This window comes from Buteo buteo, chromosome 2 (genome assembly GCF_964188355.1).
Source record: "Buteo buteo chromosome 2, bButBut1.hap1.1, whole genome shotgun sequence".
Lineage (NCBI taxonomy): Eukaryota > Metazoa > Chordata > Aves > Accipitriformes > Accipitridae > Buteo > Buteo buteo.
This window is the reverse complement of record NC_134172.1, coordinates 19,836,013-19,859,215: the sequence shown is the minus strand read 5'-3', so window position 1 is coordinate 19,859,215 and position 23,203 is coordinate 19,836,013. Positions and strand designations below refer to the sequence as shown.

At 44.5% G+C, this 23,203-nt stretch overlaps 1 protein-coding gene across 17 annotated transcripts in view; it reads left to right on the top strand.

Moving 5' to 3' along the window:
• Positions 1-19,081, top strand: part of KIAA1217 (KIAA1217 ortholog) — a 245,569-nt gene extending 226,488 nt beyond the window's left edge. For 5 of the 17 annotated variants that reach the window (XM_075047535.1, XM_075047525.1, XM_075047517.1 and 2 more), the window contains 7 exons: positions 5,542-5,696; positions 6,315-6,461; positions 9,876-9,995; positions 14,096-14,173; positions 14,288-15,976; positions 16,439-16,561; positions 17,282-19,080. In XM_075047535.1, coding sequence (XP_074903636.1) covers positions 5,542-5,696; positions 6,315-6,461; positions 9,876-9,995; positions 14,096-14,173; positions 14,288-15,976; positions 16,439-16,561; positions 17,282-17,779 — 2,810 coding nt within the window. In that variant the 3' untranslated portion in view covers positions 17,780-19,080. Of the gene's footprint in view, positions 1-5,541; positions 5,697-6,314; positions 6,462-9,875; positions 9,996-14,095; positions 14,174-14,287; positions 15,977-16,438 lie in introns of all 17 variants that reach the window. The other 12 variants (XM_075047583.1, XM_075047593.1, XM_075047623.1 and 9 more) reach the window with 10 other exon arrangements.
• Positions 19,082-23,203: the final 4,122 nt, after the last annotated feature.

Sequence of the window (23,203 nt, the reverse complement as noted above, 5' to 3'; positions counted from 1 at the left end):
GGCTGAACATGGATTTCCCTGTATTGCAACTGAGAGAGTGAGTGTGTCCTCTGGAGATAAAGACCTCTCATGAGCAGGAGAATAAGAGTACACCTTGCTTTTGACAGAGATGAGAGTTACCTGTGTACTATACCATATCTATATCTAGTATACTGTGTTCAGTTTTGCACTTAAAAGTCCAGCATTACAGAGAGCTCTGGAAAGAATCACAGAGTTTGAGCACAAATGATCTTACCATCAGAAACCTAAAAAGTTCTTTTTGTAGACATATTTGTTATCAAAAGAAGATCAAGACATGCCTGAGGTTTCTGAGGGTAAGGAGGCCTTTTAACTTTGCAGAACATGTTCCAGTAAGTTCTAACAATTGGAAGCTGAAGCTAGAAAAAGCCACATTAAAAATTAGCTGTCAAATTTGACATTCAGTGTAACTAATCACTGAAGTTTAATTATGAACATATGGGATTCTCTGCCACTTCAAATCTTCAAGCAATACTATGTTTCCTTCTGAAAGGCTGCTCAGACACAAGCTCTGTGCATGATGCAGGACCTGCTTAAAGAAATTCTTGAACCTATGTTAAGTGGAAATTCAGACTATTTTATCTTAATGAACCTTGCTAACTTAATAATCTTAAACTATAAATACAACCAGTGTTTTGGATGAGTCCCTCAGAGGTCTGAAAATGATCTGTGATGCTACATAACAGAGTTGTCTTGGGGAAGTGGATAGATACGTAGAAATGAAGGAGAGTGACTTTGACAGTAAGCATTCTGGCTGTCCATAGCTATGATATAGATATATCAAGTTTCAAATTGAATGTGAGTCAGACTGCAACCCTGTAGCAAAAAAAGGCAAACATCATAATGAGATGAACAGGAATATCTACAAGACCACTAGGAATCTGCCTAGCAGTGGTGAGCTCTTACATAGAAATTCCCAAACTCAATGTTTTGGACTTCAAGGAAGACTGAACAAATAGGAGGGAGTCAAGATGACAGTGATGATGATAATGACCAGAGCTCTAAAAAAACATGATCTCTGGGGAACAAAAAAGAAAGAATTGTTTTGTTTAGCGTGATGAAGCAAAGACTGAGGAAGGACAAAGAAATCTCTGAATAGATAAAAATCTGCTAAAAAAAGAAAAGACCAACTTGCTTTGTGTGGATAGAACAGCAGCAGAAGTTGGCAATTGCAACCAGGAAGATCCAGCCTAAGTATTAGGGAAAAACCTAATAATGATAAGGAAAGTGAAGCACTGAAGAAGGCTGTATGAGGCAATGAGGAGGATTTAAGATCCCCGTCATTGGAGAGAATGGCTTAGACTAGCATTGATCAAGAATTATGTAGGTAGAGCTAATTTGTGGTAGCAGGATGGTGGGGTGTCCTTCCAGTCCTATATCTTTCACAATTTAACATAAAAATACATGTCTGAATTTCTTCAAAGTTCAAGGAGCAAAGAAGATGCCTCAGCCAAAGCTTGGATTTACCTCATTAGCCAAATGTGAGTCAGCTGCAAAATTCTTACCCAGCTACTTAAGCAATAGTCCCTCTGGCTCAGCAGTTTGTCTCTGACAGAGGCAGTGGGAGATACTGTCTGTGGGCAGCACAGGATGTGGCCACCTTCTGCAGTCTGCTAGTACTCCCTCAGCACCCCCAATTGATACTAGAGGGAATATCCCAACCTCCTCCTTTTCATATCCATTATGGACCTTTTATCCAGTAATTCCTGTATACCTGCTTATACCATTTGCATCCCCACTGCTGTGGCAGCAAGCTCCCCATCTTGTGAAGCTTTCCTTCATCTATTTGAAACTGATCTCATACCGACTTCACTGAGATCCCCACAGTTCTAATATTCTGCAATTTGGGAAACAACAGCTCTGCTTTCCCTTTATACAATCATGAAGGCAGTGGATAAAACCTTGACCATATCCTGGAGGTCTCAGCCTGCCCCACAGGCTCCAAACTGCAAACTTGCAGCCTTTCTGGTTCCTCCATCTAGGCCAGCTGCTCCCTCCCCAGGCTCATTTCAGTTGCCCTTCTCTAAGTCCACTGTGTTCTTCTGGAGCTGTGGAGACCAGACCTGCATGCTGCACTCAAGGTGTTGTAGACAGCTGCAAAGCAATGCCCTGGAGCTTGTGTAGACAAATTCATATAGAATTTGGGAGGAGTGTTTTCAGATGCAGCATTTTGTTCCAGGCGCAGCTTTAACACTGACAAGTTGTAGCTCCTTGGATGTTTCACAACATACATGTTTAAAATAAATTCTGTTGAACCCTGTAAAATAATTTTAGAATTCTGGCACTATTCAGCAAGGTTACTGGCTATCAGCACAATTATCTTGTATAATGTGTGGCATAAATAGAAGAAGTCAGTGAAAATAAATACCATATGGGTGCAGTGAGCTGTGACATCTTAAGAAGTGCAGAGCACAATAACAGAAGTTTTGTAACTTGCATAGTTAACTAACCCACTTCTGGGATACAATTTTGCACAGTGTGTAGCCAGCAGATTTAAAGAGAAATTTGATGAGATTGCGACATTTGCCTTCTGTTGTGCATAATGGATCCTGTAATAGCAACATAAATAAGGGAACAGCAAAACTTTTCCTTAATAGCTGCTAAACATCTCACATGCCACCCAACTCTTCTATGATTCAAGATGAAAATTTCAGTATCAGTCTGCTGTAGACTAGAAAACTGAGCAACGTAAGGAAAGAGAGACCACCTACCTACTAATATAGCACATAAGACATTTTGACCATGACTTAGCAGAGTCCTCTGTGGCCTTCACTGCAGAACCCAGATAGATCACGTTGCCAGAATATGTTGTCTCAGCCATTCTCCACACAGAACCCAATTAAGAAACTCTTTTTTTCCCCCTGCAAAGCACAAAACAAAGTAAAATTACACACTTTACACAATTTTGCAGATGACTCTGTAAATAATTCTTTAATGTCTTGACTCTAACTCAACTTTGTTATCAAGATTGTTCAGTGAAAAATATGAGGAATGTCTCTAGCATGTACATTAGAAATTGGGCTCCTTCATCTCTCTTTGTGCCTTCATATGTGAGACTACCCAGATTTTTGCAAGTGCTGAGGGATAGTAGCTTCCATTAAGGACAGTTTGCTTATCTGACTACAAAGGCTGCCTCGAGGCAGGCATTAGTATTTTGAGATCTTTTTAAGACATGTTGGATTTTTTTGGTGTAAGTAGAAGTTTGCATGGTGGGAGAAATTCATTCCAGTCTGTCTGTGCCTGTTGAAGAATGTTTCAGCTCAGTGAAACAGCTGGCAATGAACAACTCCCATTTTGTTCACAGAAGTGCTTGAGCCCTTTGGCACCAAAGAAAGTTCCATAAAGTAATGTTTTTGTTCATGGGTAGTCTCAGACTTAGTGAGTTGTATTTGTCCATTTACTCCTCCCTCTTTAAATATGCTAGAACAACTCAGCCATAGGAAAAATAAAATATTAGAATAAGGTCTTTTCCTCATTTTTTTCCTCCAATTTTTTTTTCCTTCCCATTTAGATTGGGGAAATATAATTGTCTAGTAAAGAAAATGGAAATCCAGCTTTGAAGTTTTGTCTTGCCCAGTGTCATTGCATTGACTGTGAGCAAACCCTATCACAACCTCTCCTTAATGACTCCAGCTGAGGGGTGTGAGGGGGATTAGCCTTTGATAGCCTGTGCACCTGCCACACTCACTGACAATTTCTCTTGCTTGTGTTTCTCCTTTTTATTTAAAGATGGAGATGGATGATGTCTCACAGATGTGAAAGAGGTGGTGGGAATCATTCTCTCTTTGTGCCTTCCATGTCTCTCATCCAGCCTTGCTCTTAATAAGTATGAGAAAAACTTTGGTGTTCTTGCAGTCAGAGCTGCTACCCATTTGAGGGTAATGGGTTGAGCCCATTAAAAGAAGTAGTGATTTGCACAGGCCCTACATCATAGTCTGCTAAACACCATGTTAGAGAATTACTCTGATTTTACAGTAGCATATCTTACCTTGCGCTGGTAGAAGTAAATCTGATGTTACTAAAAACTGAGTGGTGTGTATTGACCAAAGAAGTGGTCTAATGTAAAGTGCATCTGGAAATTCAGTCTTCTTGCAATTCTGCAAGTGAGTGCCAGATAACCAGGGAGGGAGATAATACAACTGAGCATTTCTTTAAGCTTAAGCAGCTTCAAAGATCATTTGAGCTAAGAAGGGAATGAAGATGAGGCCAGGTCAGACAAAGGCTCCATCCAGGCCCAGGGGCCAGCCAGCATGTCGGGGGAGCCTGACACAGCCCCAGGAGTGGGCAGTTATGCAATAATTTGCCCAGAGGGAACACTTAGCCCTAAACTGCTGGGTAATCCCAAAAGCAGGAGGTTTTATCTTTCTGGGTTATATTTATTCCAGCTGTTTATATAAGACTGAGTAGCTGCAGAAAGGTCATTCTCTCGCTCTTGAAAATAAACATTGTAAACAGCAGTGTGAAAACATGGCTGTTGACGTGTGTGGTACTTAGCCTGTGACCAGAAACATGTAGGGAATGGTCACAAGCAGGGTAATGCTGCTTCTGGAAAAAATGCTGTCCAGTGACGGTGGGGAAGAGGAAGTGGCAGCTGGGTGGGGAAGATTCGTGGGGGGGGTGGGGGGAATGCCAGTTTGAGAAACTGGTCTTCTCTTGGAAGACTCTCCTCGGAAAGCAAGGACTGGCTCTGCTCAGCTCTTGTATTTGGTATTTGAATCTTTGTGGGTTAGCAAAATATATATAGGGCTCTTATATGATAATTCAAAGGCAAAACTATGCATTCCTGGAATAGTTAGTAGTAAGTTAAGTGAAAATAAATGCTGTCTTAGAAGAGGAGGAAGTACAGTTGCCCCTGGTGGTGCCTTGCCCTGTTCAGGGGCGAGAGGACTCATTGAACTGCAGAGGTGGCATCTCTAGAGCGGTGTTTACACTTTCCCTCTCACCCTTTGTCTGAACTTAGCTAGTTTTATCCAACTATAAGATGGACAAAACTCTTCAGTTCCTCTCCTAGCACCTTGCCGGCAGTACCTCCCAGGCAGAGCAGAAGTGTGTGCTGTTGCCTCAGAATTCCCGAGATCAATGAGAAGCCTCCAGGCTTGGTGTCTTGCTAGTATCCATGTCAGTGGCCATGCCTTCAAAGGAGACTATGGGGCACTACCTGTAAGCAGGTACCCAGCTGAACCTGCACCTTTACATGTTTCTTTACAAGTGATTAATCTACAAATATGTTCTCTGCTATCACAGTTGTACACCAAGGGCTGAAACCCAGCTACAGTGGCATGGAGGACAGGAGTTTTGCTGAAAATTTCTGAGTGAAGTGACCCAGTTTCTCTGTGCAAGTGCAGCACTGTTTACTTTCGTTCGAGGCGGTTCCACTTGAATCCCAAATGTGTTTCTATTCATATATATTCAGCAGTAGGACCTTTTAAGACATATTTTTCCTTTCCAGTTGAGGCAGGGATGCATATACTTTTTTCCCCTTCTTCACCTATGCTCACTTTGTGCTGCTCTGTTTACCTGCAGAAGAAGTTCCTGATGGAGAACAGGATAATGACAAGCTGACCAAGTCTCCACCCCCTCCACCTCCACGGCGCAGTTACTTGCCAGGGTCAGGACTAACCACAACGAGATCAGGAGATGTCATCTATGCAGCCAGAAAAGAGGCTGCTGCTGTCAAGGTTTGATGATTCAGACTCTAGGCAATCAGACTGTTGATAAGTGGCTGGCACAGAGAAGCATCCTCAGGCTTGGGTTGTGTCTATAAACCACAAAATAAGTTGGGACAGAGCTACATCCTGGAGGACTACTGAAACTGCTGACCAGGAAACACTACTGTTAGGCCAAATGAACAAGTGAGGTTTGATCAGTTCTGTTTACAGGAGTCTTGCTGCTCTTATATCCTAGCAATGTAGAAGGCAAGTCACAGACTGCTTTCATTTAGAGTGGTAAGAAGATTAAAAATAAAAAAAGCTTGCCTTACACAGATGGGGAAGATCAGCTCAGATTTGAGGGCATTTTTACAAAAATGTTGCAAATTAGTTTCTTTGGGCTTCCTTTCCCCATCTGTTCTCTGAAGGAAGTGGAGGGAAGTCCAAGTTAGGAAGCTTTTTAATCTATGAACATGCTATCACATCAGCAATATTGGTTGCTTTTAAACTGATGAAGTAGCAGTCTCTTTAAAAAGGAAGAGGGACCATGCAACATGGGAGTTGCAGTAGTGTTGAATTTTCTGCGTTTGCTTTGCATCAGGAGGGCTCAACTGTATTGTCTGACTGTGCTTTCTCATCCCCTTGTAGGAATGCAGTGAAGATGCTGGGCAAATAGCACAATCCAAAGCCCCTAAAGAGGATCAGGCATTGTCTCGGAGCACAGGACATGACATAGCATCAGCTGCAAAAGACGAAGAGGAAGAGGAAGGAGATAAAATAATGGCAGAATTACAGGTATGCCTTTTGGGTTGCACATGAAGACACCTGTGCCTGATATCACTTCTAGGGCCTCAGCACAATTTCTAGCTCAGAACGTGAAGGAAAGTAGGTCTTCCAGTCTCACCCGGTCCCACTTTATTGTACTGGGTGGTACATGTTTTGTAAGCACCGCCCAAATTTTGCTCAAGAGGTCTGGAGCTAAAAGAATGGTCAAGAATGCAGTGGTTGCCACTGGAGACTCTTACACATGTAGGTGGGACAAGTAAAATATTGGTGTGCTTTTGGCATGATTGTCCCTGGCCTAGCATGTCTCACTTAGTACCAGACCAGCAAGGTGGTGAGAGTCCGTCATTCATGTTAACATTAGTGGGAACAGAGACTACGGGGTCTGCTCCTGGTGGGCTGCACTCACTTGTTCTGTACAATGGTCCAATGTTTTCCAGAGTGTTTGAATGTTGAAACGTTTGCTGTTCCCTGTTGTGTAACTGGTACATTACTCTGCCAGTGGCATAGAAGTAGTGCTCTCTTGCTGGTCCTTGGCTTGATAGCACATAGGCCGGTTTAGTTCAGTGATGGTGATGCTGCACTAAAAGCCAACTATTCTAGCTACCATCAGCAAGCTCCAGCTTCCCAGGGGCACCATCTGTTCTCTTCCATGCCCACACAAGGAAGGGAGATGTGGATCAGCTTAACTAACTGGCTATAACTTCTGATGTTGGGGTGTTTCAGAGCACTGTTAATGACATGAGATGATCCCTGCTGTCCACCTGCCAAGAGGTGGGTTTGATGCTGCCCGGGGAGCATTTGCAGCACAGGAGATGCGGACATTAAGCAGTAACCATTACACATGATGGGTCCACCCTGCCCCTTTGCTCAGCTCTCACCCACCAGTGCTTCAGACAGCTGGTTTGCAGGGAGGGAGAACAGTGATTTACCCTTATCCCCCGTTTGTGTGCTAATGGCTAGTGCAACAGGAGAGCTGGGGACAGTGAAATTGTCACATTATGTCCTGTCTCTAGGAAGGCAACCTGGCTGCCTTGCAACTGGTGATAATGAAGTGGAGGTTAAGGTCTATAAAGGGGGGCTGAGGGGAGCTAAAGAGGAGAAATAGGCGTGGTAGCTCAACAGGGAATGAGTGTTTAAATGCTAGTTTGGGGCACGAGCAGTGCTCATTTTAAACAAATACCAAAATACCAGGTATATTGCAGAAGATTGAGAGAGTACCATATTTTAGAAAGGGCAAACTGCATGATCCAGGAGCTACAGGCTCATTAGTCTGATATCAGTCACAGGCAGAATGGTGGAAAATCAGGGACAGGATTCAATCAGTGAAGAACTAAAGGACAGGCATAAATGGTTATGCTAGTAAACACCTTGTAATGGAACACAGATCTGTCAAAGCAAACAACACTCTGATCAGGTAACAGGTTTGACTGCTTAAACTGAATTGTATACCTATAAATATTTTTGTAAAAGTCATTTGATCAAACATCATACAACATTCTGATAAAAATCTAGCAGCACAGAATATAAAAAAACCCCTATCATAGGATGATTGAGAGCTGTCTGGCTCTGAAAGTGCTGCCCTTGATGCAGGTGTTTATAGTCAGGTCCCACAGGGATCAGCTACAGGCCCACTGTCACTCTGTATTTTCATCAACAGCCTGGAAATACATTTAAAATCCTTACTGTTTAAATCAGCTTAATGCAAACTAGAGCAGGGAGATGATAGCAATCACTTAATGGTCATAATACATTCACTGAAATACGAAGTCCGCATGAAGAACAACAAAATATAGGCCAGACCACAACTGCATGTCTTGGAAGGAAACAGGATTTGCAGTAACAAGTTGCCAGGACCTCCCAGGTCAGTGCTGTTGCCACAAAATTAGTGTCTGCTTTGGGTGTACATGTGACAACAGGGAGTGTTTTTATCTCTGTGTACAGGATCAGTGAGATCTCCACTGGGCTGCTGCATCCATGATTAAGTCCCCCATTTGAAAAAGCTGTTAGGAATATGAAGGTTCAGAAGAGACTTGAGTACAATGTGGAGGTACTTTCATGGGAAGTACCTTTTTAATCTAGGAGGAAAAGGCATAATAATAATAATAATCAGCTGCTGTAGCACAAACTGTATTTGGACACTGTTACAGATATTTCAAAGCAAAGGTGATAAATAAACAAATTACCAAGGGAAATAGTGGATTCTTCGTCACTTAATGTGTGAAGGACTTTGAGGATGCTTTTGTAGATGGTATGCCTAACTCAAGAACATATCACTGATCTCACAATTGGGTAAGCTGAGGAAAGGCCATATCCTGTATTATGAGGAGCGAGATTACTTTTTCTAATAGTTCCATGTTGTCTTAGATACTGTAGTCTATAAACACACACAAATAGGATGTAATGGAAAACCAAAAGAAACTCTACACCCTGATTTTTGCACTGGATTTTTTCATTATTGTTACTTTTCTGATTTTGCATAAACATGCAATAAATATGAGGAATACAATATTTAAAGAACAGCCCTGATTCTACTCTGTAATCAGGGCTATTAATTTCATGAAAGTTGCCAGGAATTAACTGATTTCCCTAATACATGGTATAAGAGTATAATCTTGCATATCACGGTGTGTTTGACTCCCGTAAGCACTCCTCCCTCATTCTTCTGGCTGGCAGAGATGTCCTGCCTGTACATCTTACTGAAGGCAGACCATGCCAGTAGGGACCTGCGGAAATCCTGGTGATGAAAACTTGCAGCCAGCATTGTGCAGTGGTGGCAGTGATAGTTCTGTGCCTCCGGATCTGGGAGCCAGTTGAATAGAGAAACCCAAAGGAAGTGGAAAGAGGATAGCAAGATAAAGCGCTGAAAAGTCCAGGCCATGCCCTGGGGTACACATGGTGGGAGGCCAGTGGTCCCCAAGCCCATATGTTCCATATGGGGCTGTCACCATCTGGAGTGTTAGTGAAGACTGTGGCAGACACATGTCTCCAAGTCTAAAGTTTTAATAACAGTTTGTGTGGGGAGAGGTGGAGTTATGTAGCTCTTGCATGATTATCAGCCACTAGGAAGTAGGTACTGTCACAAACCCAAAGTTTGTCGTGGGCTTCCTACTTAAGTTTGGATAGTTTGCAGCACCTCTGTGTGCCTTCATCTCCCCATCTGTAAAAACAGAAATCAAGCTCATCTCCCTGCAGGGAATGTTGAGATCAGTGTGATGAGTTTGACCGCAATCTTGGCAGACTGGAGGGGACGCCCTATTTCTCTTAGTCTGATAGTCTAAAATCTCTATTATCTCATGAGCTTGTAGATAGTATTGTTGAGCTGTGAATGTTAAAAACAAATGCTCTCTTTGAAGTTGGTCATCTCCAGACATTTCTGTGTAAAAGCTCTTGGTCTCCTGATAACCTGTAGTATTTATTTCCTAGGCTTTCCAGAAGTGCTCTTTTATGGATGTAAACTCAAACAGTCATGCTGAACAGTCCAGAAATGACACACATGTTAAAGACATAAGGCCTGGGACTTTAATGCATCACAAGGAAAAGAAGGTAACAAGTGGCGTTTGTAAACATGCCACCCGGTCTTGGCATAACCTTCTTTCCTTCAAAACTAATCTTATATCTTGTGTCCTGTTCTCTCTAACCCCCACCCACCACTGCTCAGTGGTTTCCTTCCTTTTATCTCAGTATGGCTCAGAAAAGCTTATGTGGAACATTATATCAATCTACATTATGTGTCTCATCAGCAATTATACAATGGTTGCATGAAGTTTTATGATTCTGTGAAACCAAAATTAAAAGAGGATCCATCAGTTTCTGCCAAAGAGTTGCTCATACTCCTTAGAACATCCTTCCAATGCTGTTCTGGCAATGGATGGTGAAGCATCTCTCCTAAGTCTTGTTCTTGTCTTGAGGAGAATCAGTGGTTCCTCTCAATCTCAAGAGCCACTTTAGAGAATTTCTGCTTTATTTTGTTTCATTTGTTGGTCCCAGAAATAGTTATTAGATATTCAGAAATCTCATTCAGTTTATTGGAAGACAGAGTCAAAATGGATGGGCCAAATTTGCCCTTACTCTGAAAGTTAATGGCCAAGATTCACTCTTTGGTCACGGGACTTAGAAGAGGTATCACGTGTCTGGCACTATAGCCAAGTTGGGGTGAATTTCACAGCTGTGTCTGGACTGGTGTTGTCAATTGAGTTGACTGGTCTTAGTGGGCAGCCAATGTACACGATGAAGAAAAGGACAAATAGTTCTGCCTTTGCAGACCTCTTTTTTAAGTTTAAGAATAATTAATTGAATCATTGCTAGGTTTAGGGGGTCATGCAGGCATGACAACTTGTCAGCCAAATGCCAGTTTGCAATGATGGGGGGTATGGTAGGGAAGGAAACACAGCTCCTCAGCACAGCATTTCAACTTTGTCATGCATGTTGTGTGTGTATGCAAATTGCAAATAGCAGTAGTACCTTTTCTGACATAGCATCATGAGTAGCTCCCAAGGATTTTATAGGATACATTGTACTTCAACTTCATTTAACAGAAACTGAGGCAGGGAGAGAGAAAATTACTTTGCCAGGTCCCCAAGGCAGAGAACCCAGCTGCCCTAAAAATAGAATCAGAATCATAGAATCGTTTAGGTTGGAAAAGACCTTTAAGATCATCGAGTCCAACCGTCAACCATGCCCACTAAACCGTGTCCTGAAGTGCCTTGTCTACACGCTTTTCGAACACCTCCAGGGATGGTGACTCAACCACTTCCCTGGGCAGCCTGTTCCAATGCCTGACAACCCTTTCAGTAAAGAAATTTTTCTTAATATCCAATATAAACCTTCCCTGGCGCAACTTGAGGCCATTTCCCCTTGTCCTGTCACTTGTTAATTGGGAGAAGAGGTCAGCACCCACCTCGCTACAACCTCCTTTCAGGTAGTTGTAGAGAGCAATAAGGTCTGCCCTCAGCCTCCTTTTCTCCAGACTAAACAACCCCAGGTCCCTCAGCCGTTCCTCATAAGGCTTGTGTGCCAGGCCCCTCACCAGCTTCATTGCCCTTCTCTGGACACGCTCCAGCACCTCAGTGTCTTTATCGTAGTGAGTGGCCCAAAACTGAACACAGGATTTGAGGTGCGGCCTCACCAGTGCCCAGTACAGGAGGGCGATCACTGCTCTAGTCCTGCTGGCCACACTATTTCCGATACAAGCCAGGATGCCGTTGGCCACCATGGCCACCTGGGCACACTGATGGCTCATATTCATCTGGCTGTTGACCAACAGTCCTTTTCCTCCAGGCAGCTTTCCAGCCACTCTTCCCCAAGCCTGTAGCGTTGCACAGGGTTGTTGTGACCCAAGTGCAGGACCCCGCACTTGGCCTTGCTGAACCTCATACAATTGGCCTCAGTCCATCGATCCAGTCTGTCCAGGTCGCTCTGTAGAACCACAGTTAGCTGCACCTGCATAGGGCGCTGCAGCTGTAAAGCACAAGGTGACACCTAGATGGTGGTGTCTGATTTATTAGCATCAAAATCCATACTCCCTCAGAAGGTACTGCTGCCAGGTCAGGGGACTGCACACAAGGACTTGGCTTGGAGCTGCCCAAACAGCAGTTCTGGTCTAAAGCTGCAAACACCTGGCTGGGTGAGGGTACAAGTTCATGGGTATGAGTAACAGGGAAAATTGCTTTGTTGTGGAGTGTATGACAGTGTTACGGAGAAGAAAAAAGTGTGAATGTATCTCTATTCATTCTCATTACTACTGGGATCAAAATGAGAAGATCCTATTGTTACATGAAAACCTGGGCCACCACACAAGACACTGCACATCCTGTAGCACAAATGTTTCTTTGAAAGGTGCCGCCAAGTAATTGCCATAAACTGCTATTTATTGGAATAACACAGAGTCCAAGAAATTAAGGTTAATGAGATCTGGTTTTGTCATCTGACATGACAAAGTGTTTATTGGCTTTAAATATGGAGCCTTATGGTCATGATAAGCTCATAGAGGAAATGGATTTTGTTGTGGTTTTATTTTTTAGTAGAAAGGCAGCATTTCCTAAAATGAGATATGTTGTACAATGACACCAGGAGATGTAACACTGATGCTTGGAACAAGAAGTGGAACTTGCTAAAAAAGATACAGAGAAATGGGAACTCAGTCACTGAGTCAGCATATCCACAGGCCACAAGTGCCATTAAATGGCCTGCCCTAATTCTGGGAGCTCTGACATGTAATGGGACTGGGAGGCACTCACCACTTAGCAAGTCTGGGCCTGAGGTGATCACAAGCCCTGGTGGTTTATTCTGATACCAGCTCTCAGCACAAAGTGCAGAGAGTGTCAGCTTGCCCACTGATGCCTCACTGGCTGTGGCTGATTTGCACGATAGCTCCTCCTTATTTAGAAATATGAGGGTTGTCAAGGTATCTGTGGAGCGCTGCACAGCCTTGTTACTGCTAATAAGCCTTTGTAGAGATGAACTGTGACTCTGGTCTATTGCTGACTTACTTACTCCTACATTTTGATTGTGTGTAAAGTTTTTCTGTGTAAAAAATCCTCAGACAGTATATAAGAAAATATTACATGAGATGTAGAAACTATACCTTGTGAACCTCTGTATGCATGGGGAGTGCATGCACTAGCCAACCTGTGGATTTCTGTACCGTCACTCATTCATCTCAGCTGGGATGGCAACTCTCCTGACTGATCTTCTGCACATCTTGATGCTCATCTAAGTATAATCTGTCCTTCTGGTGCATTAGGAGTCAGCTTCTAGTCTCAAGCAACGTCAGCAGTAACACTTTTGGCTCACTGCCTTCAGGCACTCAGGGCCAGATTCATTTCCTTCTTGGCGAGCCATCTTTTGACTGTAGATTTCTCTTTTGCTCGTTCAGAGGCATGGTGTCTCTTCAGGTCATTCCCTTACCCTGATGATTGGTGTTTATCCTAAGCTGTCACTAGCACTTAGCAAACCAAGCCCCAAAGAAAAGCCTAGTATTGTGAAACAGCAACTCCAGGGGGAGCTCATTTGAAAATAAAGAGAAAAGTCCCCTTAAATTTGCATTGCTGGGAATATACTACTTTTATGCTAGGGGATGACCTCTCTGTGTGATGTTTGGAGTATAAATGTAGCTCAATGTTTCATTCTGCACTTCCACAGGCACTGCAGGGTGCTGCTGGTTATTTTGAAGGAATACTTTTAAGCTGCAGCAAGGATTTAGAAATGCTCAGACTGTGATCATACTGACTGTGCTGCTCAGGTGTGAGCAACATTAGAAGTAGCAAAATGTTGTAATTTGAAAATCAGCTTTTACTGGTACAAAACTTCCTTTCAAGGCTAGCCGGACTCTCGCATTTGGCTCTCCAGTGAGCTAGCAAGCCATAGCGCCCTGCTGTCAGCCCTTCTACATCAGGCTCCCTTTGATGTGTCCCAGCAGAACTTAATCAGATACTGTGAATCTTTTCAACTTCAATCTTATACAAACTAGGGATTTTTTTTTTAGCTGGAAAGTGAACAGGTCAAAGTAGCACTGTGTTGGAAATAAGGTAATTGGTGTGCTTTTGCATATTCTGGAGGCCTTGTTAAAACAGGAGCCCTAGGTAACAACCCATGCTGGCCACATGCATAGCACTGAGCAGTAACATCATGCACTGTTCTGCCAGAATTTGGAATATTGCCCCGAAGAAAGACAGGAATCAGATGACAACTTCAGACATGCCTCTGCAGCAGTAAACAGAGTGGTGAGTTCACGAGGTCTGCACTTCCCCTGAGCATATGATGATTAATTTGGGGGAAAAAAAGTCCTGTAAAGGTAACAGCCCTGAATAACTAAGTAATCCGACTTTCCCCCTTAGGTGTATGGGGCTACAACAGGATCTCCCACAGATAGTGACCATCCTAAAGAGAAGAGGGAAGGGAAAACTGAAGAAGAATTGGGTTCTGATTCATCCAGCACAGCTGAGAGTAAAATTGGCTTTTCAATGAATGACAGTCCTACATTTAGCAAGGGTTTGTTTGTAGACAGTAGAGACTATTCTAAGAAAAACCTTCAGAACATGAGCACAAACCTGTCTGGTGTCAGCTTGCTAGAGGATGACAAACGAAGAGGGGCTCAAGATATTTTAGGATCCCATTTTCCAGCTGTTGAAACTGGAAAACAAAAGCCAAACTACAGACTCTCACGAGATGCTCACCAGGGCCTGCCGCAGGGTGAAGCCTTGCAGAGCACAGGCAAGCATATCCCCATCAGCAGCGTTGCCCCTCTCATGAGGCACATGCAGGAGGCTACGGGGCCTCAACCTTCCTCGCAGGAGCAAGAAGCTTCTGCAGTCAACTACAATCAGGTTGTGCTAAGACCCAAAGTGTCCAGAAGTAACAGTGTGAACAGCATTGAAGAGACAGAGTCTCCAGCTAGCTCTCCAAGTGAAGACAACCCACCCACAGAAAACATTGCCTTCATGATTACTAAAACAGCTGTCCAGGTCCTCTCGAGTGGGGAAGTTCACGATATAGTCAGCCGGAAAGGTGGAGATGTGCAAACAGTGAACATCGACGCGAGAAGGGACATGGCATTGGAGAAGGGTATCCCAGAAAACACAGACAGCGAAGAGCCGGTGGTGTGCCTGGACAAAAAACCCGTCATCATCATTTTTGATGAACCGATGGATATTAGGTCAGCGTATAAGCGGCTTTCTACAATTTTTGAGGAATGTGATGAGGAGTTGGAGAAAATGATGACAGATGAAAAGATAGAAGAGGAAGAGGAGGAGGAAGAAAATGAAGCACATGAAATCCCTGAGAGCCAGAAGGAAGAACCACCGGTAGTTAATGACAGAAAAGCAATTGCGGACTATTCAGCGGCTCACGGTCTCAAAGAGCAGTACATATTAAATGTTCAGTCTTCCTCTGACTCTGCAGAAACCAGACCTCCTGCAGAAGAGGAAAGTACAAAGACAAATTTTAACAAATACCGTCAGATCTATGGGCTAAACACAGAAGCAAACTTGGACTCTGCCGATCAGTTTGGCAGCAGGCAGGATTCTAAGAAAAAGTTTAAATTCAAATTCCCTAAAAAGCAGCTGGCTGCTTTGACACAGGCGATACGGACAGGAACCAAGACTGGGAAGAAGACCTTGCAGGTTGTGGTCTATGAAGAAGAGGAGGAAGATGGGACCCTGAAGCAGCATAAGGAAGCAAAGAGATTTGAAATCACCAGGTCTCAGCCTGAGGACAGTGACAAAAGTCCTTCTGGGAAGCAAGAGGGACTCCCCGGAGCTGCAGTGTCCATGTCTAGGACTGATGAAATTCGACAGAGTACATACCGAACGCTAGACAGCCTTGAGCAGACTATAAAGCAGCTGGAAAACACCATCAGTGAAATGAGTCCAAAATCTATCCCTGAAAACACATACAGCTCTGAGGGAAGCACTGTCCCCTTCTCTGCCCAGATAGTACCAGAGACCCCATCCCGAGAGCTTGTAGTGCTGGATGAGAGCCTTGCTGGCGTAGAGCCCCCTCCGTCAATCCCAGCCACTTCACGTAAGGTACCTTAGTCCAAGAAATCAAACCTCCAGCTGCTTTCTAAAATCTGCAATAATCACCATTAAACAAGAGGGTCTTGTGATTTGGTTGCTTCCTTTCAGGTGGCTTGTTTGGGCTCCCCACAAGGTGTCTAACAGCTAATAGACCATTGGGTTTGTTGTTTTTTTTATTTTTAATCTTTGCTGCTGATTGGTGATGGGCAAATGCAGGGGAGCTGGGTCGAATAATCTGCTGTGTGAAATGACAAGCGTCACTGACATGAAATCCAGGCTGATCAGTAGCTGAGCAGTTTTCTCCATTGATTCTGGAAATTAACACCTGTGGTGTGAAGCTCCTGAACTTTCCCTGCATGTAGTACTGTGGCTTTTTTTCGGCGCATGGTGTGCAGTCTCCTCTTCAAGCACACCGGTACTGATCACCCTTCTCCTTGTCTCCCCTCCCTGCCCCTCCACTCGTTTCCGCAGGGCTCCAGCGCTGCCTCGCAGACAAGCCGGATGCCGGTCCCCATGGCTTCGAAAACTAGACAAGGAAGCATGGAGAAAGCAGGCAAACAACACAAGCTGCAGGATCCACGCCAATACAGACAGGTAGTTTTACCCTAAACCCAGTGTTTGGATGGACATTCCATGTTGTTTGTTTATTTAAAAACTCCAGTAACTGACTGAGATTATACCAAATAATGGATGCCTGACTTTCGAGTGAGGTCTAACTGGACATCCTGGATCCTGGGGGCATGACAGTACCTACTGATCTTTTTCACCATGCTTGTGCATGCATGTCTGCAATAAAACACCTGCTGCTTTTTTTTCTTTTTTTTTTCTTTTTGTTTTTTCTTAAACTGTGGTATTCAGCTGTAATGTTAAGATGTCAACTACCTGTTTACTTTCCCTTTGGTAAATGTGGCGGTTCCTTAGGAGAGCTGGGAATGCTTCTGTTCAGAGTGTCTTTACAGGAAGCCTTGGACACTAACCTGTCGGTGTAATAGAGGGCAGTAGATGCACATTAACTCTCCGGCCAGACATGTCTATTCACACGTTCATAACCCCGAAGCATGGCCAATGTAGTGACCGGTCCTTAACCCATAGGTGGCACCTTCTCACAAAAGCTTTGTTGGCTCTTTCTCTCTGTCTATGCACTCTTCGTTGGGCACTTTGGGTTTTCTACCAGGTCCAGTCCATGGCTGCAAGACTTAGCTCAGGCCTCAAACTGTTAATTCTTATTCTCTGTAGGGCTATTTTCCCAGGTCCTGTTGGTTTATCGTGTTACTGGCTTTCTGACAAACTGTCTCCTGCCGTCTTTATTTGCAGGCTAATGGAAGTGCTAAGAAAGCTGGTGGGGACTATAAGGCTACTTCCCCTACCCTACCTGCTTCTAAGATCCCAGCCTTTTCTCCCACTTCTGGGAAAAGCAGCTCAGCACCTGCTTCTAGCGGTGACAGCTCTAACCCTCTTAATCCACCTACTAAAACCTCCATTCCTTCCTCTAACCTTCTCGGTCCGCAGACAGGTCGCATAACTTACTCTACCTCCCTCATCCCCTCTCTCTCTAACGGCTCCTCCAAGTTCCAGAGCCCCACTTACCCAGGGAAAGGTCACCATCTCTCGTTCTCACTACAGACTCAAAACGGCCGGCCACCCCCTCCTTCCTCCTCCTCTACCTCCCCCCCCTCCTCTACCTCTCCCACTTCACTGAACCAAGGTATGAAGAGCATCAGGACAATCCACACACCTAGCTTCACCAGCTACAAGGCGCAGAACGGAAATGCCGGCAAGTCCACCCCATCCACAGCCAAGGAGCCATCCTAAAGGCTAAGCACAGCACGCGTGCAAGTTCACCAAGGCTTTTTGTTAATTTTCAAAGAATCTGCAGCCAATATTTTAACCAGGGAATGTAACCATTTTGCTGTATTGCTGGAGGCTTAATACTAATCACGTGCTAAATACTGAATTACTACACTAGATTAGAGTGAAGCTTTTTTGTAAAACTCTGTTGCTGTTGTAATGATAAAAGTGTTTTCTTCCTATAGGCAGCACCTCTTACAAAAAAGTGTGAAGGTGTGTGAGTGAACTTGACTGCGTGTGCACAGCGGTGTACTGAGCATGGGAAAATGTATGGTTAAAAATTTAGTAAGTTGTTTTGTATAAAGCTATTTTTCATTATGGGGACTAGAAGTGAACAGAGATATACTGAAGTGTGATTATACACAACTGTAAAACTGAAACTAAAATATTTTTCTTTTATTTTGGTGTTATTTAGCTTTGTTACAGATTTCTATTTTTGTCAACAAATGTCATGGTTCCTTTCGAGATCTTTTTGCCAAAACATTTTGATACTATTGTAATGTACATTTGAAAGTAGGATGCTGGACAGTAAACCTCTACACAAGAAACAGAACAAGACTGGTCTTAGTGTGTATGAGGCAACTCAACCTATTGCACTGCCATTCAGATTATATTTAAGAATTTGCCAGCCAAGAAAAAAAAATAAATTCTTTTACACATATAGGTAGTAGTTGCTGATTACTTTTTTTCTTAGCTAAATCCACCCTTTTTCCTTCAGTTTTATTTCACTGAGACCTGGTAACCCATTAATGTATTGCATTGTGGATTTTAAAATGTACACTTCTGTACTGTTCTGTATACTGGCAAACTTTTGTACATATCTATAAATATATATAAATAAATAAATACTGTATGTGGCTGGGCACATAGAGTAGTTTTACCACACCAAAGTTAATTTTTATGCATGCTTAAAAATATATATGGGGAAGGGTTGAAAAAGATGGCTATCAGTCAAATAGGAAAAAATGCAAAAAGCTTCCATAGCTCATGGTTTTGTAAATAAATTTATTTGTATAACACCATAATGTAATATACAGAACTATGATAAGCAAAGATCTTTACAAAAATAAAGGGCTGCATGCTTATATATTTGTATCTTGTCACTAATAACTTTTATAATGGTCTCAATTAGCTGTTAAACTGTTTGCCTGAGAGCATTAAACCATCAGGAGAAAAATTGACTTTATTTTCCCGAGATTAAAGCCATACAAAGGTATTAATTTTAAAATGGGGTCTTTCAAATTTACCTGGACAAAAGCTAATGCTGGTACTCCAGGTTAGAAAGCTAGCAAGAAAAAAAAAAAAAAAAAAAAAAAACAAAACCCAAAAAACCCACCTGAACCTTTGAATTTCATCTCTTCCACCTTTAAGTAGTCTGTTTTCTTCCTCCTTGTGAAACAAGAAGTTTCTTAAAAGTGTCATTTCAAGGCTGAGCCCTCAGACTGCACATCCCTTGCAGCGGGAGCAATGAGTTACCATTTACATTCTTTAATACCTCATGAACACGACACACAGTCTAGTTCCCGCAGGGTCACGCCAGGTGCCATTCCCTCCGCTGGCACGGCAGCCAAGGCACGCAGGACAAGGAGCTCCAGCGTCAGGCTGAGCGCCGAGCCCAGGACAAAGCTGGGTGGCTCCAAAGCCAAAGCGAAGCGTCAGGCGCAGTTCAGAGCGCTCACACTGAACCACTGGAGCGAAGCCAGTTCCGTTGCAGCCCGTACAGAAAAGCGGTGGCTCCAAAGCCTGGGCTGGGAGCAGCTGATTGGGGTGGGAAGAACCTCTCAAAAACTGCCACACTGCACCCCCTGGACCATGCACTTTCCTTTCCATGAGTGTTTCCTACCATCTCAAGTGCTGCGTACGTTACTCCCTTGCTCGGAAGGGAACAAGCCTGAGCCAATGCCGCATCTTGTTACCAGGTAGGCCTATTCTACGCGGCCACACAACAGACAGCAAAAACAAAGAGCAGCAGGAGGCTGGGTACCATGCTTCTCCTTTACCATACACAGCCCAAATAGAAGTTCAAATAGAATAGAATAGAATAGAAATAGAAGTTCAAACTATGTGATGGACATACTAGGTTTTGTTCTTAAACTGTTAGTCTGACATCCCCCAGGGATCCGATGCACTGAAAAACAGTAGCCTGCCAATACCCGATCCTCTGTAACATGGAGACCCGTCCCCCATGACCATCACACAGCCAGGCAGGGTCCACGACAGCAGACCTCGGCCCTGGCCCTCCTCTGCCTTGCAGCCCCACAGCACGCAGCCATGGGCTGCAGCTCTGGCACTGCTCCAGCTGCTGCTTCTCGCAGCCTCTTCAGGCAAGGGGCTACAGCAGCATATTCTCCCTATCTGTTTAAATTTAGACTCTGACAGTCGTTGTATAAATAACCAAGGGTCCCTGCACAGTCTCTGGGCGTGCAGTGGGTAGTAAGGCAGTACCGTACTCGACAGATAATTATTGCTTGTGGTGGCGAATGGGGAAATCGCCGTCAGGGAGTGAACACAACACCCACTCGTGGCCTCAGCTACACTGCAACATGCACGTCTTCCAGCAACCACCACTTTTTGTGCACCTCCACGTCTTGCCCTCGGTGCTGGGGTGCTGCACCCACCAGGAAACCAACCACAGGCTCGGACCCCCTGCACCAGCACCGCTGCCGGGACCATCGGGAGTCGGGTGGTGTTTATTCCCTCCCTCCCCATCCTGCTTGCACAGCAATGAAGTTGTCGGGTTTTCACAAACACAGGCAGGAAAGGGCTGCGTGCAGGCTGTAGCTCAGCACCAGGAATGCTTTTGAATATTGGGCAGATATTTAGAAAAATCAGCAGGTTTCTAAATAAATCCCTTGAGCATAGAAGGAAATGGCACAGGCTAGTGATTAAAAACCCAAGTTTCTCACTGCAAACCACTTAGGAAGAAGTGGTTTTGGTGGAGGTGACTGCAGCTTGAGCTAGGGACCACTGGGCAGCTACCGCTGCGATGCGGGGCTCAGCACTAACAGAGCAGCCCTCAGCTGGCGAGGGGCTGGCTGCGTTCGTCCCCAGAGCTAGCCTGTATTCAAAAAGGGGACGTGGGAAAAGGAGCCCATCCTCCTTGCTGTCACACCAGGGTGCTCCAGCACAGGCAACTCCAGATCAAACTCTCACCAGCTCCTGGGCAGTTTAAAAGACAACAGAGGCTCTTCAGCAAAGAGCCCAGCAGGGTACCACTTCCCCAGGGTACCTGACCTGCTGGCAGTTGCATTTGCAGCTCAAGTCTCTTCTGTGAGTTTCTTTAGTTTGCAGCAGTCCCGTGGGCTCAGATGTGATGGGACCTCACTGCTCCAAAACATCAGTAGTGAAGCAGCTCATTGCTCCCTTTCAAGGTGGAAGGAGTTGGAAGGCGAGCAGGGCCTTCCTGCTGCCTGTCGTGGTCTAAGCCAGCCCAGGACTTCACAGCAGAGCAAGTGCCATCCCGGCGTGCCAGCTGACAATGCCTATGTGGACTGCAGCAAAAACAAAGCAAGACAGCACCCAGCCCCTGCAATGGGCAGGCCACGGTGGTGGGAAGGCAGAGCAGAAGGGGATGCATAGAGCAGGGAAGAGGAGGGGTGTGCAGGACATTTCTGCCTAGAAATGTACAGGGCCAAAATCCATCTGATCCCCACTAAGAAGCAGCTCTTCTGCATGCTTAAAACTCACAGATGATTAAGGCAGATTTTTATGGTCTCATGACTGTGAGCCACAGTTACATGCACCACTTCAATGGTGACAGGTCTGTTTTAAGTCAATCCCCCTGCCAGCCACACACCAGTCTACAGCCTTCTTTCCCCAGGCTGGCATAATTAATTGCTCGATTACTATCTAAATGAGAACAGTGTAATGACCTGGCTTTAAAAACAAGAACACAGCTTTTTGTAGCAGATGAGGCCACATTTCAAACTCTTTCATCCTGCCCGGGCAAAGTGGAGAGAGGTTCTCCTCAGATGCGGCAGACAGGAAGAGACCCTTACGTGCAGCTCAGCAAAGGATTTTCCTTCAGCTCTGCATCAGCGTGAAAGAAGTTAAGAAACCCCTTGGACTGTGGCCATGTCTTAATTCCACATTATCAGTGCTGTAAGTGATACTAATGGGGACCCTAACAAGCCCTTTGACAGTCTTAAAAAGCAGTCATACAGCACTTTCCAGCTACCAGATCCCAGCAAATGGATTTCAAACTAAACCACCAATTCTCACTGAAACAGGAACTGCTGTTTGGAACCATTTAAAAAATCCAAACGCTGTTGCTACCAACCACCACAGTTCATCCTTTCATTATTTCGCCATCAGATCTCAGCTTAGACCTGTTCCTAATGACTTGCAGCTACACAGCTTCACGCAGTCCTCAGACCAAAAGTACTTTCCAAGCCAGCTTGAATCCTCATGATGAGGAGTATAAAATAAAAAATGGGCACAAATGGAAACATTAAGAAATTCTGCTTAAACATAAAAAAAGCACCCCTTTTTACTGTGTGATCAAACACTGGCACAGGTTGCCCAAGGAGGTTGTAGAGCCTCCATCCTTGGAAATATTCAAAACCCAGCCAGCCCTAGCCCTGAGCTACGTGCTCTGACCAGACCTGAGCCGGGGCAGGACTAGGCGATCCCCAGAGGTCCCTGCCCACCTCAACTGCTCTGCAACCCCATGGAGCTGCCCATCCTCCTGAATCCAGAGCAAATACTGGCACCAAGAGTATTCACCTCAGGGCAGGCTATTGCACACATACATTTCCCTTCCTGTGTCAGTCAGACTGTCACTGTTTCCTTTCAGAGGAGGAAGGGAAAAAACCAAACCAAAACAAAGAAGAAAAAAAAGAAAGAAAAAAAGCACCACAGGTAAGGGTCTGAAGTAGCTGCTGTTAAGATCAGGGCACAGCAATGGCTCCTAAAAATGTCTGTGATCTCAGTTGCCACACTGACTGGAATTTAAGGTGGCCCCAAATCTTGGCAGTCTTCAAAGACTAGAAAAAGCACCCATGTTTTCCCTGCCCCAGGTACACTGCCACATGCTACTTTCTTCAGGCAGAGCTCAGTGATCTCCTCTCCCTCATACACCGGACAGATTGCTCCCTGCATCTCCCTTCAAGTCAAGGGCTTCCCCAGAGCTTCCCTCCTTCCCACTGTGCCTGCTAGGTTATCTCCTCCAAGACCCGACTTCCATGGAAAAGGCAAGGCAGTGGTGGTCCACACTGCAGTAATCCTCTGTCTTACACTCCCACAGATATCCCTGACTTCTGTCCATGCTCCTTCTGCAACAGCTCTGCAGCTTCCATGCAGTCAGTGCAGCAGCAGATGATACCACAGAGGCTGCCGAAGCCTTAAATTTGTACCTGTAGCATTGTCAGCCACTACAATTCCCATTCT